The sequence below is a fragment of the Sander vitreus genome, chromosome 13, assembly GCF_031162955.1.
Source record: "Sander vitreus isolate 19-12246 chromosome 13, sanVit1, whole genome shotgun sequence".
Taxonomy (NCBI): Eukaryota; Metazoa; Chordata; class Actinopteri; order Perciformes; family Percidae; genus Sander; species Sander vitreus.
Window position 1 is genome coordinate 4,653,167 of NC_135867.1, and position 18,475 is coordinate 4,671,641.

Consider the following 18,475-nt stretch of genomic DNA (forward strand, 5'->3'; position numbering starts at 1 on the left):
TGCATTTTTCCTCTTCTAAATGCTCTGGACATTTACGTGGGCATTTTACTCCCACACTCTGACTGGAGTCAGATTGGGATCAGATTGGAACAAAGCTTTTAATTTTAGGCAGCCAAGATGAACATCTGGTCAGGGACAGCAGGAAAACTAGACTTTGGCTAACCCTGGTACACTTACAATAATGTTAGTTATTGTGTAATGCTCAGGTCAAATACACTATATGACAAATTAGATGTTACTCAGGTGCACAGACACTTACAGGAGTAGGCAGTATTTCTCTGTATATAGCAAAATTGTGTCTCTTTAAAACCCACTTTATTATTTGGTTCTATTATTTTTTAATACAATTTTAATGAAAATCATGTCAATGCTTTTTTTGTCTCTGGTAGTCAGACTGGGAAAGTATTTTATATAGTAGAAATTGTCTATTTCTACACATTGTGGCTTTAAAAGGGTAACTATCTTTTTTTTCAACCTGGGAACAACAATCTTTGACATTATTTCTGTATTAAGCAAGATGGCTGCAGTCAGCAGCAGCGAAACAAGCTACAATGTAAGTTAACAGGGCAATTGTCCAGCTTGTATTTACCTTCACAAAAATGCTTGTTTTGCCACTGATAGGCTCAGATGAATAAGTGAAATACGTTTCTGACAACATTATGGAAAGGATTTCTAAGGAGGTCGACCTTTCTGTTAAAGAGTAAGATCCTTTTTTAAACATAAAAACATCTGTGAAATTGCATTCGCTAAACCCACCAGACTCCATGTAAATAAACAATAATTTTAGCATCGTAAAATACACTTAATTCAAAGTCGACAAACAAAATAAAACTATGAAAAGCCGTTTTGGGTCGTCTTTCTACTTTTCCATCACAACCCTAGTTTTGGTTGAAATGAACACAGTTTATCGATTAACGTGAAAATATGTTGGCTCTATACACGTTAAAAGATATGCTTTTTTAAAGTGGCTAGAAATCACCATAGGTGTAAACCGAGCCCTGGGTATCCTGCTCTGCCTTTGAGAAAATGAAAGCTCAGATGGGCCGATCTGGAATCTTGCTCCTTATGAGCTCATAAGGGGAAAGGTTACCTCCCCTTTCTCTGCTTTGCCCGCCCAGAGAATTTGGCTCGCCCATGCCAAAGAGTGAGATCATGGCTTGAAAACAATCGAAGCATGGCAGTTGGTCAAGGCCACACCCCCACCCTCCACCTTGCCCCCCTCTCTTCTCCCCAATAGCATTTAAAGCTACAGACACCGAAATGGCACATACTAAGGTAAGCTCATTGTGGGACTGGCTCTAGTGGCTGTAATTCTACACCAAGGCTGAATTTTCGGAAAGAGACTTCAGATACAGTATTAGGGGACCACTAAGGTCTATATAAAAGAGACTTCAGATACAGTATTAGGGGACCACTAAGGTCTATATAAAAGAGACTTCAGATACAGCGTTAGGGGACCACTAAGGTCTATATAAAAGAGACTTCAGATACAGCGTTAGGGGACCACTAAGGTCTATATAAAAGAGACTTCAGATACAGTATTAGGGGACCACTAAGGTCTATATAAAAGAGACTTCAGATACATTATTAGGGGACCAGTAAGGTCTATATAAAAGAGACTTTAGATACAGTATTAGGGGACTACTAAGGCCTATATAAAATAGACTTCAGATACAGTATTAGGGGACCACTAAGGTCTATATAAAAGAGACTTCAGATACAGTGTTAGGGGACCACTAAGGTCTATATAAAAGAGACTTCAGATACAGTATTAGGGGACCACTAAGGTCTATATAAAAGAGACTTCAGATACAGTGTTAGGGGACCACTAAGGTATATATAAAGAGACTTCAGATACAGTATTAGGGGACTACTAAGGTCTATATAAAAGCATCCAAAAAGCAGCATGTCATATGACCTTTAAAGGTTGACCTCCTTAGAAATCCTTTCCATAATGTTGTCAGACACTTAGAATATTAATCTGAACTTGTCAGAGGCAAAACAAGCACTTCTGTGAAGGTAAATACAAGCTGGACAATTGCCCCATAACTTACATTGTAGCTTGTTTCGCCACTGCCGACTGCAGCCATCTTGCTTAATACAGAAATAATGTCAAAGATTGTTGTTCCCATCAGTCACGTAGACACAAAAAAACATAGGAAAATAGGGTCCAGGTTGAAAAAAACGTGGTTACCCTTTAAGTAATCCACCAATCCCAGTTTTTTTTTAGCAGACAACCCGAAAAAAGATCAACCAACAGGGAACATAATGCTATGCTACCAACTGAGGTGTCATAGAAAACTAACTCCCTTAAGGGCTGGTCAGAAACACTATTCTAAACTGCAAACCTCACTTTGGAAATACACTGTACTGGCTGACTAATGCACAAACCAGACACAGGCATACCAAACGAATGAAACCTGTGTGACACACTGTCAGACAGAGCTAGCATATGACCCCAAATGCCAGGGGATTATCATGTAAAGTCATGTTTTCATCAATAATTCCTTCGGTTAGCAACTGCATTCCCCAGAAGCTCTGTCTACAGATATGTCAGACTAACTGGATTGCAAGTACAGTTTACCTCAGAATTGGGCTTGACATCCAATACAATATGCATACCAAAACAATATATTTTAAAGACCCTTTTAAGTACTGTTTACAAAGTATAAACATATGAACACATTTTTCTTCTCACTTATTTGCTAAATCAGTGCCAATCAATGTGAAGTAGAGAAGTTTTTTTTTAATGTTTTTTCTTTTTTAAGTATCCCTGATATAGAGCAGGTAATATCCAAAGTAAAAATGATTAAGAATCGATCCAAGCAAGCAATGCCCTATTCCAGGACTTGACACTTTTTGACTATCAATGAATGAGAAAGTTTAAGTTGGTATTAAAATAGCCCAGAATACAAACGATTGCAATATAATGCCTCCGCTTTACAGAACACTCATGACAAATCAGTGGAGGCTAGTGGAGCAGAAACTAGCCAAAAAAACTGTCCCTATTAAATTCAACTGAGAAATCAAGTAATATATGCTGTAATATGTGCAATCAGCTGTTATTACATAATGCAGCTGAAGATCTGCCAGGAATGTTGTAAATGCCACCTGAAAGTCCTCTGTTAACTTTTAACAGATGCTACATATATTTACCACTGTAAAAGAGTACAGTAAAGGAAACAAGAAGGTGAATAAAGACAATCCCCCATGCTTTATACTTAAATACTCTTTTTGGTTCCCAAGGTGGCACATTACGGAGACCATCTCTCCATTTATATATTATCACAATATGTGCCCTTGAGCAACACACTGCTGATTTAATAAAGATGGATCTTTTTTAGTGTGCTTTTGCCAGAAATCTAGGTTTTATCTTTGACCCAGCATTAAAATTGTTGTCGAAGGTAGCTTTTTTCATCTCAGGACTATTGCTAAACTAAAATCCTTCCTCTGTCGTAAGGACTTGGAGACTGTTATTCATGCTCTTATTTCGTCTCGTATTGACTACTGCAATTCCTTGTATTCTGGGATTTGCCAATCATCTTTATCACACCTGCAGCTTGTCCAGAATGTGGCTGCTAGATTGTTGACTGGTACCAGGAGGAGGGATCATATCTCCCCGATATTGGCTTCTCTTCACTGGTTACCGGTCAAATATAGAATCAATTTTAAGGTAATGTTACTTGTTTTTAAGGCATTACATGGCTTGCCCCCTTTATATATTGCTGATCTCCTTATCCTACATCACTCCTCCACGAACCTAAGATCGTCTAATCAGTTCCTTTTAGCTATTCCACAGTCTTGGATGAAAACAAAGGGTGATCGTGCCTTCTCCTTGTGGCCCCGAGACTCTGGAACAAACTTCCCATTCATATCAGGTCCTCCTCTACTGCCGAGATCTTTAAGTCTCGTCTTAAAACACATTTTTATTCTTTGGCGTATGATGTTTAGGGACATTTGTATAAAAGTGTTTGTATGATGTTCATTGTGTCTACACGTTTATTGTCTTCCTTTGTTTTTACAACATAATAAAACTTTGTAAAGCACTTTGTTCAGCCCAGGTTGGTTTTAAATGTGCTCTATAAATAAATTGACTTGACTTGCTTAAAATAAGTGATTCAGGTCTCACACACATACCCATCTCGCTAATCCAGCAACTCTTTACTACGTATACATAATGTTAAAGGAGGATTAACACTCTATAAAGGACGAAAAGTCTGTGGTAACGGAGATGGCGATATTGGTGTTCAGGGAGAGTCTTATGGGTAATCTTATTATGCTACAATAACTCGCTCGGAAAACAAACTGTGAATCATATCAGTCTGGTCTTGTTTGATGAGCTTCAACACACACACACACACACACACGATTATTTGGGATATGGCAGATAAAGTACAGTTTAACTGATACTATTAAAACTACACTAGTGTGTCTGTTTGAAGCCCTTGACCTGAATGAACTCTAATGTCATGTTTTTATTAGTGCTAAATATTCTTGGAACTTTTTCTATACTTTTTTTTTTTTAAAGCTTCAGTGCGTAACTTTTTGATATTAATGGATGTCTGTTACATTCAAGCCATTGCCAAATGAGTTGCTACAAAGCTAATTAAGACTATCAGCTGAGTGAAGATCATTACATCTTCTGAAGAGTCCATCATGTTTTTTTAATCCTCCGTGTCCTCCTTGGCTACTAGCAACTGCGTGGGGGAGGGGTGGGGGCTGTGAGCGATCACAGAAGGCTTGTATCATGTGGACTCGCCGACAGTTTTGTTGTCATTACTTAGAATTCCTCATGGGGGCGGCAGAAACTATGCACTATAGCTTTAATAGTTTAATAGATAACAAACAGATCCTTCTTTTTCTTCTTTTCTTTTGAAGATACCGTACGTTCCTTTTACACATGCACTGCAGTTGGACCGGACATTAAACAGACTTTACCCTGGCAGATCCCTAGCACAAAGTCTGTGTAATGTCTGATTGAGCCCATGTGTGAATAGAGCAGCTCATTGACCGGAGAATTTACAGCGAGAGTTGATCAAATTTCTTTAATGCGGCTGGAGCGAAATTGTTAGAAAACAAACATCCGAGGGTCAAGAAGAAGAGGGGTGATTTACACAAGGACACCAACGAAAATGTCTAACTGGAGAGACCTCCTGTCGGTAAGGGCATAGGACAAATTCACGTAACGGCAAGAGACTCGGTTGTTTAGATTACCAAGTGGCGATGGTACCGCGGTCATGTCCTGCCTCCTGCGCACTCTACCCAGGCTCCACCCCTCGCCTAAACCAGAGTGTTTCTCTGTGTGTGTCATCATGCAACAAGCAGCCGTACACAAACTTTGACTAAATAATATAATATACAATCAGAGCCGGTCTACGGAGAGCCATTTCACTCCCTATTCAGCCCCATTGTACCGAATTTGGTTACAGTTCCACCAGAGTTCCACTGGGGGTGATCACGGTCCAGTGCTAAATGAATGGAACTCTATGGAGCTAGACGGCTAAATTTGTCTCTTTCGCCTGATTGTCGTTGAGAAATCTCAGATTTGATTGTAGTTTTTGCAAGTTCAACATGGATTATAGGTCAAAAGTTGAATGAACGAGTACTTGTGTCCTTTCGATTTCTTACAGGTTGAGTCGTCGTTGCCCATAACACGCTAGCATGCTGCTAATGAATGCTGATTGGTCAGTGAAGGACTGATTACGACCAGAGATTCCACTTAATGGCATCCGAAGTGGAACCAGAATGTCAGAGTGAATATTTCGGCGTGGTCTTTAAAACATTAGCAAACCTCTTTCTAGCACGTGTATTAACAGGGAGAGCCTAACCTGTCAGCTGTGTTGTCGATGCTTTGAGAGAACAAAGGAAGCGACTCAGAGCTTGCCGTAAAGCAGTATCTCTGGCCATATATGTGTATGACGTCATTGACATTTTGAAATGCTTTTTGGAACAAAAAAGCCACGGATTTTGAGGGGTATAGCTCCATAGAGTCCCATTCATTCTGCACTCGCCTGCGAGTGCCCCCTATATGGAACTCTGGTGGAACTGCAACCAGTTCAGAAGCCGAAAGTATCGAGGGAGTGGAACTTCTTCCCTTATTAGAAATTTTTTGAAGACTTTGATACAATCTAAAACTGGAACCAGGATCAGGAACCATTGGATCAAAGAATGAGTAAAGAAAATTATGAATCTGACCAGACATTCAACGCAAACTTTAGATAGTTTTTGACTCGGCTATGGACGCATTTCGCTCAACACAAAAATAGTAGGTCCAGTTTCAGCACCTGATTGATTTCAGAATTATTATTATTACTATTATTATTATTATTAAGGGGTTTTATTGTGGTGTGACTGCCGTTTCAAGACTGCAATCAAGTACACATCTAGGTGAAACATGATTTTTTGGGATAATCTTTCACAGTTTACTCAAAATACTGGCTTTATTGTCCATCGGCAGTGTGAAAGTGCTGCTATGATTTAAAGAAAACAACATGTAGGACCTCAAAATGCACCCAAAAGGGGCTGAGTCACAGCTCTCCACCCTGCTCTAACCCCCATCTGCAGGCTTCGGCTCAGCAAACACTGTCAAATACTAAACGTCAGGCAGAGATAAAAAAGAAAGAAAAGAAAACAACGTGGAGAGAGGACTGAGACAGAACGAGACGAGAGGAAAGAAAATAAATAGCTGGCACAAGGTAGACTGTACATACTGTACCCTCAGTGGTGGCAGGCAGCCCAGACTGGCGAGCCGCCAAGTTCTCCATACAACAAGAGAGAGAGAGAGAGAGAGAGAGAGAGAGAGAGAGAGAGAGAGAGAGAAAGAGAGACAGACAGATGGATGGACAGATAGACGGAGAGTGAGAGACAGAGTGGAAAGCAGAGAGGAGGAGGGAGGAGGGAGGAGGGAGGAGGGAGGAGGCAGCAGCAGCATCGGCGGCAGCGTCTGAAACGCTCCAAATCCATGACACGCTGTGCATACAAAAAAGCCTCTCCACTCTCTCGCTTCATCTCCCCAATATTCTGTCTTTTCTGAAGCGAGCTGAAGGATGATGGCGGCGGCGGTGGAGGTGGAGGAGGGGCTGAGGTTGAGGGTTTTGGGACCCGGTGAAGTGTCATCATTACAGAAAGGCACGATAAAAATCGAGCCTTGAAAGTCAAACGGTGGAGGTAAAAAAAAGAAAAAAAAAGAAAAAAAAAAAAAAAGACAACAAAAACTATCAAAGAAGCTTTGCCTCAGCGCTGTCTCTTCCCTAACCGTCGCCCGTCTCGACAGAAGCGCTTGTCTTGCCTTTAACGCCAGACCAAAGCGGCTATGAATCAACACTGATGTGTGTAACAGTGCAGGTTGATGCCGTGCGTCAACACGGCCCCGCTTGGAAAGAAGAAAAAAAAAAAGAGAACGAAAGAAAAAAAAGTTTGTGCACTTGCTGCCACAGTTGCTAAAAATACACTGCCCACATCTTCTGCTTGGTTGCCTTTCTCAAGGTGAATGTGCTTCTTCCTCGAGTTTTCAACGTTGTTTTTTTTTTTTTCTCCATTTGATCTCCTATCAACAGTTTTACCCTTATGTCAATGGGTACAAATTGTGACTTACTGTTTACCTGTTGATACCATAGAAGCTTTTTAAATGACCTACTTTCTATTGGAAATCTACTCAGATAATGATTACCTCAGTGTGGTCTGAGCTAACACAAGCACCTCCTGAAGGACAATTTATAGTCGCCTTCTTTCACACTTTATTAAAAAAGGAATCATGATCTCTCTAATCTCTCTGGTCTTAAAATCCCAAAGAGTCAGGTACCGGTCATTCTTTTCCTTCCATATACCTTACCTCTACAAAACCATATAGTTCCCTCCAAATTCAACTTAAACAAAATGCTTTTTTGTTGCAAAAGGCAACACACATTTATTTTGTAAGCTGTTAGTCCATGACTGTTGATGAGAGTATAGTGGGTAGAAACTTTATGCGTTACAAAAAACAAAAACAAAAAATCCAGATGTACATTATATCCACATTGATATAAATTGGGGTCATCAAAAATATTAGACTTCTGGTAGGTCGTATACAAAGCCAGAAGAAAGAAAAACTATAACATTATTTACACATCTACATGATTTTTGGTAATACTGTACATGTTTATGTACCAAGTTAAGAAAATAGCAGAATATGAATGAAAAAAGCCTCTTCTGCCACAAGCCTAATTTTTCCTGAAATTTTCAGATTTGTTAAATGCTACTTCCATTATACTACTACTGTATTACTACATGATACTACTACTGTAACTAATGAACAATGGGAATTTATATGGACAGAGATAGCCTATAATGTACTTGCCTTAAATACTTACTGTTAACTACTACAACTAATACAATGACAAATTCCCAAAACAAGTTTTAGGTTTTAGTGTTGCCATTTAGATCCATGTCAGCAGCCAGAGCATGGCTCTTTAAGGCTAATCTCCACTGGAGCATGCAGAGAGCTGCTCACTCTTCAGGAACAGACAACATGTATCTGTGCACAAGATTACCTCGACTCAGTTTCCACTCTGTCATAACACCGGACTTAAAGAAAACGTTTGCAAAATGATTGCACAATATGATGTTACACAAAATAGGAGCCGGCTCCAGGAGGACAGAGGCTTTAGGGCTGGACTTTATGTCAGGTGGAGCACATAGTGGGACACACACTGTGAGACACATTCGCCAAAACATTTAGTACCCAACATGTTTCTGTGACAGAGTGTCTGCGACTTCTTTCTGCTTTGACAAGTGAGTGAGAAGAAGAGCAGCAGCACGCATTTGCAGCAGGGACTCTGGAAATGGGGTGTAATTCTAAAATAAACAGTGAATATTTCCTCAGAGCAACTTTTTGTGTTTGACACGCTGAGTTGTGTGCTGAGCCAATTCACTGGCACAGCGTGAATTTCTCATTCATCTTTGTCACAACATAGCAGGAGTGTCAGCATCCATCTCAGTCATTGTTTAGGTTTGGGTGAGTAACGAACAAACAAATGATCCTGGCAATTATCGTTTTCTGCCTACTGTCAGTAGTTGGCTGGGGGGTGGGGTGTATCCGCACCACCAATGACGATGACGATGACAACATTAATGCCAAGTAGACAAATCAGACCACTTACTGGGACCTATTGGAAAACATACAGAGTATTGTGCAGACTGCTCAATCTCTGGGCCAACGTCAACACATGGATTTGGTGGGTGGGTGGGTGTGTGTGTGTGTGTGTGTGTGTGTGTGTGTGTGTGTGTGTGTGTGTGTGTGTGTGTGTGCAGAAGGGGTTCCCTCAGAGGTCCCATGGCTTTTACAGTGTCTCAATAAACCATCTGCACTTAGGGCTTTAGGAATGAGGAGCTCTTTGCTGCCTATAAAAGACGGCCCATGCCATTAAAACAGCACTGCGCTAAGAAGGCTCAGAGCACCGGGACTGCTGGGGTGTGTGTGTGTGTGTGTGTGTGTGTATGTGTGTGTGTTTTGGGGTGGGTGTAATAGTGTCAAACTGGACCAATCAATGTATCCTGTGTTCTGACTTGTACTGCCTTTCAGACCTCTAATGTCACCGACGTGTAGGGCTACAGGATGACGATGTGCAGGCACCTCTTTGATTAAGTTTGCTTAGCTTTACTGGGCTGAAGAGTTTTTTAATCAATACATTACTGAATTGCTTTACATTCACATTTTTAAAACGGGTATATTCATAGTGAAATAAAGCATGTGTATGGCAAGCTATCCTTTTATTCAGCTCTCGGGCTGCAGAAACTTCAAAGTTGAAATCTATTGTAAATAGATATGTTAAAATCTGTTTTTAATACTGATGTGGTATACAATGTATTCATAGTAAATCAAAGTCAAAGTAAAATCTCAAGTCAGGCCTTGCTTCAGGGTTTAAGAGCATAAATCTGCAAGAAAAAGAGATTCTACCTTTAAAGGACCATGCCACTGCTTTTGCATGTTTAGCACATTTATGTTTTAAACAATACCTAACTTTACTATTTTAGTGAAACTCTGCATATAATGCTAAAATGTAATAGCAGTAATGAATGCTCTCTTGTTAAAAAAAATCCCATCAGTAATTCCCTACAACCAGCAGTAAACCAAGCAATGAAACCAGGGCGCACTGCTAGCTCAACAGTGATCATCGTGTGGGGTTGTGGTATTTGGGTTGGTTTGATTTCTTTACCTGAATGAGAAAGCAAATGCATCCGTAGACGGAGGCTGTCCAGGAAGTTCTTTCCACACAGCTCACAGCCGTAGGTCTTCATTCCACTGTGCATCTTCCTGTTGACAAAGAGCAGAACAAACATTTTATGGTCTGGACTCTGTGAAACTCTTCTGTTTTGACCAGGCAAAGCTTAAGGTGCATGCATGATGTTTGTGTCCCAAACAAAGCAGCTTTTATTTTATTTTTTTTACAGCTAATAACTAAGCAATTTGAACTGTCCCATCCCATCAGTCATAATATATCAGCACATAAAAAATTACCATCAGTGTAACAAGCCGACCAACTACAATGCATTTCTTTCTGCAGGGAACACCAGACCATGACTCGGTGCTGTAAATCACAAAATGCTATTCAAGCAGAGGTATTATCAACTACCTATGTCTCAAGTGCTGCAGATGGATAAGGAGCTATTAAGTGAAATAGAATGATTTATTCAGGCAAACACACAAGACAGCTACTTAGTGTTATGAACCATTTATGGGCCAGTTTTTGACTACTGCTCTCTAATCTATAAGGTGATGTGTAGCTTGAAGCAAAATCTGATCTCCAATGGATTGTCTTTTTGCCAAACAGACAGTCATTAGGCTGTAACATAGTTTAAGCGCACAAGGTCAGACAAGACTAAGGTTCAATATTTGATTATGTGGTAAAGGCCTTGAAGGTAAGGTAACTAAATAACATCTGACAACAGAAAGTCTAGCCCCACGACTCTCTCTGTTACGAAATCCTCAAAGACCCGACGGCTCAGTAGAAAGCATATTATTCTTGAGAGATATCTGAAAGTGCTCTAAAGCAATTAAGGGTGACACAAACTGCCACGGTGCCTTAAGCCTCCTGATAACTTCAAATACCTCACCTTGAGTGAGGTTTACAAAAGTACACACACCCACAACTGTAATGATTGTTTGTCATGTTGCTGCTGTTTCAGATTACGCACATTTAAACTGTTGCCCTTTCTCACAGTGAAGCTCCAAAAACGAGACTGTGCTCCCTCAAAAACGACCCCATAGGTAATTTGTATAAGCAGCTAATTACAGTGGTCGTAGTAATAATGACGACTACTCAAAAAAAGCGATATTACTAAATTTCATTTCAGATTTTTTTTACTATTTAAATTATATATTACAGTACTTTGTGAACACTTTGGTAAACTAATTTCAAGCACCGAAACAATTCGTACAACACATCATAAGTTAAGGTTTTTTTTTTTCAAAAGAGATTTGAGGAATTTCAAAAAGCGAACATCAACGTTTCAGCTTTAGCGTCAAATTATCTCTTTACACGTTGCCCTAGAAAGAATGTGGGCGTCACTATACGGAAAGCTGAGTTTGTTGTGAACACTGTGATATGAAACACATGGGGATTGGTTTTATGCAAATACCTTAAAAATAGAATAGAATTTAAGTAACCCAACCCAAGCTACGATATTATCCTAAACCTAACCAAGTGGTTTAGTTGCCTAAACCTAACCAAACGGACATTTCGTTTAGGTATGAGGACATGTTGATCTGCTGCCACAGGTAGGGGTGCTAATTTAAGAAATGCTCCTGTGTGTCGCATTAGGAGCAAACAAACCTATCTGGTCATATGGGTTGTTGCCAAAAACAAGTGTTTCCTTTTTGATAATTATGCTACGGCAGGTTAAATCAAGATGGTGAAAAACACCACTCTTTAAGCTACTGATAAGGCTTTGGTTTGATCAGCGTGTTTCTAGATTTTTATAATGTTGAACTGCAAAGCTGACAAAATATTTGCCCAGGACAAGTGCACGTTTCTATACTTAGGTATAGTGTATGCTTCTAGCAGGCAAAACAAGACAACGTCAAACAGAAGGATTTCATAATCTGTGGCAATGAGTCAGGTGGCGCAGAGTGATCAGCCAAGTGCATTCCTGGGGAAACAATGCCCTTGATAAGAGATCTGCTCAACTTGGGCGAGATGACAGCCATCCATCTTAGCGTCTCTCAACAAAGCCGCAGGGGAGGAGGTGGAGCCACTCTCCAAAAACATGACTGATTGATGTCAGATGTCGAATGCAAATTGATTTACAGCTTTATGTGCCTCTAGTGGTATAGGGAGAGACAGAGCGGGGATGAGACCGAGACAGGCAGAGAGGGATTATAGTGGGTCTTATGGCCATGGCTAAAGGAGTTACTAAGAAATGAAGTCTAGTTTGACTTCAGTGACTATTAATTGTGGCACAACACCCTTGAAAACATGACAGAAAGAGTGGTAAAAAAAAACAACTGAGATGTGGAGAAAAAAAAAAATGCATTGGGGTTGAAAAAGTCATGATAGCCATAGCAGTGGTTAGAATTTGTGGAGAGAACCTGGAAACCAAAGACACAGTGACAGCCCTTTGGCAGGCAGAGAGTGATTAAAAGGCTCTATAAATGCCAAATGCCCTCAGAAGGGAAAGAAGGACACTTAAAAAGGGAGAGAAAGTGACACAAAGACAGGAATGACACAACTGAGAAAGGAATTGATACCGTTACATTTTTAGATATAAACCTGTGACGGTACATTCAGTCCAGGAGTTATATCGTGATGTTAAAAGATTTCCACTTTTCCCAGAATGCCCTTCCATAACCAGCCAAGAAATCAGAGTATATTTCTTTCAATCAGTAGTAAGCATAACAATACAGCATCAAAGTGTGATCAGGCTGCTGCTGGTTATATATATAGTTGGAAAAATCAATAACAATTGCCTTACAGCCTTGTGTTAGGCAGGACTGCATTCCTTACTAATATATTACTGTAACATTATTACTTTCCACAGTAAAGAGTAAGTGTAAGGGATTACAATTTCCAAAACAGTAATTTTATTACAGTTACTAATCCAAGTAACGCTGCGTTACTGCATTACCCGTGATTAGTTCTTTGTCCAAGGTAGGATTTTCTTATATGATGACCTGATGTGTACGCTTGTCGTAATTTAGCGCGTGGCAGGTCAGGGCCAGGACAGGGCTAAATGAAGGATGACGGGGAGGAATACTTTCAACAGCTGGAAGTATTGTCATTTTATGGGAACATCGCTGACATCCAACATGTCACTGTGAGCAGAGCAACGTCCCTCTCCTCTCGTCTTGTGCATGCAGGCAGAGCGAGTTACTATGGTTATGGGAATCTGCGTCGCCAGGTCCTTTTCATAATGTAAGTAACTATGTGAAACTCGACAAAAAAAACTTAATAGGCCTTTGTAAATGTAAGATAATCTAACCCTTTGTGAAGAAAGCAGAGGGGGGGGGGGGATGTTTTTTGATCATGCACAACAAAACAAAACATGCAAAAATGAAATCCCCCTTCTAATGCCATGGATAAAGTGCCACTCAACCAGGCATGCCAAAACACTTATGCACTTCAATATACAATGGAAAATAATCTCAGAACGAAATAGCACAACGTGCTGGCAACATAAATCAAGCCGGAGAGCGGAGTTCACTATGCGGCGAAAACAAAATACTTTCACCCAGAAAACGCTTGTTCATTCCTCGGGAGTGTTTTAATCCAAATCAGATATTTGATGTGATTATTTTTCCTTAATTTAAATAGTCGTTTTGGTGCCTAAACTTAACTGTCAGCGCATAATGACGCTCACTTTTTCTGGCTAAACTCCACTACCACGGCCCCTGAAAGGACCGTCATCTGGCGGTGCCTGTAGCCGGCTCACAGTCACCTATTGGTGGCTAAACAGCTGCCGCTGGTAGCCGGCGTCCCGGAGCTCTGTAGTGGCTAAATACAACCAGCAACTATATAAATACAACCGCTCGGATCTTATCGTCCCTCGCACTATACAGCTGCATTGCATTCTGGTCTACTGAGGCAAACTTTCGGTGAAGAAAATGACATCTCTGCCACTTCTACATTGGGATTCTTCCCTTCATGTTTGGTGTAATGTAATTTTTGATTTTTAATCATCCACATGAATGACAGAAATTCACCCACAAAAGACAAAATGGACAAAAGAATAGAACCAGATTTTTTCCTTTAAAGGAATCACAGGTGATGTACCAGAATGCTTTCACTCCGATAAGGGGGAAACACAGGCAAGTGGTAAACCACAACACGACACACACAGAGCACAAAGCCTTTCAAAGGCCTTTTGTGTCCCTCCTCAATCTGGCCATTGTGCCCCCCAGACAGAGCACTGATAAGGTATGGATGGACTTATTAAGGCCACTAGAAGTGGAAGCAATGCCATGTATTTTCACCGTAAATGTGGTGTTGATGAGCAAAGTGCGGTGTGTATGTCGCGAGCTGAGAGTGTGTTAAATCTAACTGCAATAGCTAGCGCTACCCACTGAAACAGCACATTACTTGTTGTTCAACAGAATGGTAAGAGCACCTTTCCACCAATTCAGTCGGTTAAAAGGAAGGTTGAGGACTCAGCATGTCCTTCCTTTTGGCATTTAACAATTTAGTTAACAGCGTATGAAGCTTATTTTCTTAAGTATTTCTTTGTGTTCATGAAAAGTAATGACAAAATAATGTTTGAATTGTATTGCAGTGGCATTAGGCTGTTTTGGCCCAGCACTGGCTTATATCCGGCATACTTGGCTTCCAGATTCATGCCAGACTCATGATGGATAAAGCAACAAAACCAGGGTAAAGTACAATGGTCCAATTCCAGCTGGTGACAAAGGCTAAAACTGAACCTGAGTGCAGCTAAAAGAACTGATTCTCAGCCCAAATCAGCCAAAGTCCACACCCACAAAGACTCGTCAGATGTAACTGTACCTGTAACTTGCCCCAGAGGATCAAATGTGATCTGGCTTAAACCCCCCCAAAAAAATTGTGCCTGTCATCTGGTCTGATGACAGACCCCAACCTTTATGAAACATAGTTCATTGTAGACAAAGGTGAACACAAAAACACACACCTGTGAAATATAATAATTCTGTACACTTTGAAATGCTGTGTGTGCCTCAGCAGAGCTAGTAATATACTGTAATTCAGCTCCAACAAGGTTTAATGATATGCAAAAGCATACAAAAAGACATATTTCCCAGCTCAGTGATTTAGCTCGGATAGACCTCGCCACACACTCTCAAATCCCATCGTAACGTCTCTGCTTTCATGTTTTGCTTCTGAAATAGATGCAAGGAGGGAGGGAGGGTGATTTGAAACAGACTGACTGCAGCCATTAAGGAAGTTCACATAAAACTCTCTCAGGCCATTTACTCAGTTAATAATCGACTTTGTCCAACAGTCACTTTTGACAACGGCAATAAATTTTAAATTTATGTCAACAAAACATATGCTGATCACCTCGTGCGGTGTGCTTCCTCGTAAAATCCAGCCCAACTGAGGGCTGTCTGAATGCGAGTGTGTGTGTTTGAAATGTGAGCCGATTACAGGCCTGGGTTATTGAGCCGTAACAGCTTGCCTCATGTAATTCAGAACTTTTTTTCCAATTTTGCCGCTGGACTTGGCTGGCCATACATCATAACTAGCACTGCGTTTGGAGAAATAAAGACCCAAGCATCCCACCTGCTCTTCTACTTGTAATATACCCCCTTAAAAAAGTCAAAATAAGATGATCTACTGATACTAAACTGCAACAAATACAAAAACTCAAAGACCTCCATGGTCCTTTGATGGCTTTGATCATCCAGATTTCATATGATCGAGCTTTAACAGAGGCAGTGGAACTACTGCCAAACCTCTTTAAATCAAATGACTCTGCTTGCAACTTCTGCCGATATCCTCTTTGGCTCACATAACCATTTTATATCACCAAATTATTTGACAAAGAAACTGAGCCATGCTGGACGACTTGCACTCAGGTCTCATTGCTTGCCTACAATCTATTTCTCCCTCAGCAGCCTTGAGTGTTGTCCTCTATCCTGATCTATCCTTACATCTTTTATTTTTCCATTTTTTCCTCCATCCTCTATTTGTGAAGGGAGCTATAAGACAACCTGAAACGATGTTCGTAAATAAAAGCTATGGAGAGAGAGAGAGGAAGGGGGGGGATTGAAGAAAAGGCTTTGTGGTGCGTGTGTGTGGCTATTTGTTCATTAGTTTTGTTGGTCAGAAGAAAAAGAACTGATAATAGGGGAAAGGAGGGCCGCTGAATAGAGCTCGGACTTAAGTAGCACAGGGATGGTGAGCATTGGAGACGTGGTGAGGATGAAAAGAGTTGTCAAGGAAATTCACTCACAACCCTCTTTAGAGCACGCACCAAAGCACTGAAACGCTATTGTTTAACCTACAAAATCACGTCTTTGCTAGGTCAGTGACTATGGTATAAACAATTCTAGCTGAGAAACATTGTGTAGATGACTTTACTAGGGGTGGGGACCACCAAACGCCCCACGATACGATATTCTCACAATATTTATGTCCCGATACAATATCATTGCGATTTTAAACATATTGCGATATTATGTGATATATTGCAATTCATAACCTTTTTTCCAACTTCAAATTGTTTACCCCAAAGCAAAACATCTGTTTTGTCTGAAAACAAAATGTCTGTTTTTTTTTTCCATCTAGTGGACTGAAAAAGCAATTGGTCTTATTATTCTAGTACCAAAAAGGTAAAATTTTCATGTGCAATGTATATAATGAAAGATCGATACTCGCCATCTGTGTATCGATACAGTATTGCCACGGAAAATATCGCAATACTATGCTGCCCCGATTTTTCCCCCCACCACTAGAATTTACCTAACCAGATTTTTTTTATAATTTAAGACTTAAAGTCGTTGGTTTAGGTTTGGTGGACTTACTTCAGGTTTATTGGTAGCATAACAAACCATGCTAAGTACGTGTTAGCTGTAAGCTATTAGTAAGCTATGGTAACATGCTATTACTGCTAATTTTATATGTTTATTTCAACTGTCAGATTGTAGACCAACGTTCATTGGCCAAAATGATAATGCTGCTGTCACATTGTGGTTCTAAATGAGTACCAGGTGCAAACATACAAAACATTACATTTATACTGTAGACCTGATTATTAAACTGTGCGATGCATATAGTATCTGTAACAATTATGCATGTAAAGTAATTCCTATACATATTCAAGATACAGATGGAGCTGCAATGTGAAGCTAGCATAAGCACAAAGACAGGAGCAGGCAACAATTACCCGGCATAGTTGCAGAACAGAAAATGTAACGGGATGTTAATAGCAAACACAGGTCAATAAGCATTGCACTGCAAACAAAGGTCAATAAAAAGACTTTAGTTTTAAAAATGATCCATGGTATAAGTGAGATAATGCACTCTACATGTAAGAGCCCAACCAATACATCCATTTGGGGATAAAAGCACAGGGCAGAAGAAGGACCACTGCCGCACACACAACTCCCTGTCATGGTGAACAAAAGCCAAATGATGCACGAGGCGATTCAGTGACACTTTGGTGGCTGATCCTAATGTGGCCATAAGTGGCGCAGTGTGCCGCCGCCACCTCTTATTTTGGTTTTCTGACAGAGGGAGACGGAGAGTAGGAGCAAGGGAGTATTTTCAACATGAATTTCCAGTCCATTAGGGGGCTGACCATGTCACACAGACTAACATGGCGGGAGAAGTAAGAGGGTGAGAGGGGAATAGTGGTGGGGTTCAATGAAACAAAAAGGATCATCAGGAAGAAAATAAAAGGAAGATCATATAAAGATGTAACTGAATAACAGCCCATGGAAACAATGATGGGGAAAAAATCATGCCACCTCATCTATTTGTTGAATTCCTCCAAAGCTCAGTGACACACACACATATCCTGTCTAGCGAGGCACCATGTGTGGTTCTTGAACATTTACATGGGTCCATTTTGTGGCTGTCTGGAGAAGAGAGTGAAAAAAAGCTCCCTTTCTGTCATTTTATCCCTGCTTTTAAGCCTCCCCAATTCCATTGCCCTCCCACCCCTCTGTCTTTGCTCAATCAAAATGTATCAGGCAGGCTGGCGTAACACCGGTCGGCGTGGGCTGTTTATCCTGAGTCCTCCTGCACATATCAATGACTTGGCCCCCGTTGTCCCCCGGCGGGGAGACGTTCATATAAATTCAAGCCACACACGCAAACGCCGAGGCACTCGTGTTGAGCATAGATGAGTAGCAGGGCAAGAGGGAAAGGAGAGAGACAGAGGGATGGGGAGGGAGAGCGCAACTGTCTTTCATCCTCGCGGTGTTATTTATATTATCACCGACGCTGCCACCCCGGATTTTACACTGAAGGCGTCTCGGGAGAAAAAAAATCTAAATCATGTTGAAAAAATGAACAACAGTAAACAT

General features: G+C 40.6%; 1 protein-coding gene across 2 annotated transcripts in view; it reads right to left on the minus strand.

Moving 5' to 3' along the window:
* Positions 1 to 18,475, minus strand: part of zbtb16a (zinc finger and BTB domain containing 16a) — a 154,545-nt gene that overhangs the window by 90,592 nt on the left and 45,478 nt on the right. For both annotated transcript variants that reach the window (XM_078265677.1, XM_078265678.1), the window contains exon 3: positions 10,194 to 10,291. In XM_078265677.1, coding sequence (XP_078121803.1) covers positions 10,194 to 10,291 — 98 coding nt within the window. The remainder of the gene's footprint in view (positions 1 to 10,193; positions 10,292 to 18,475) is intronic.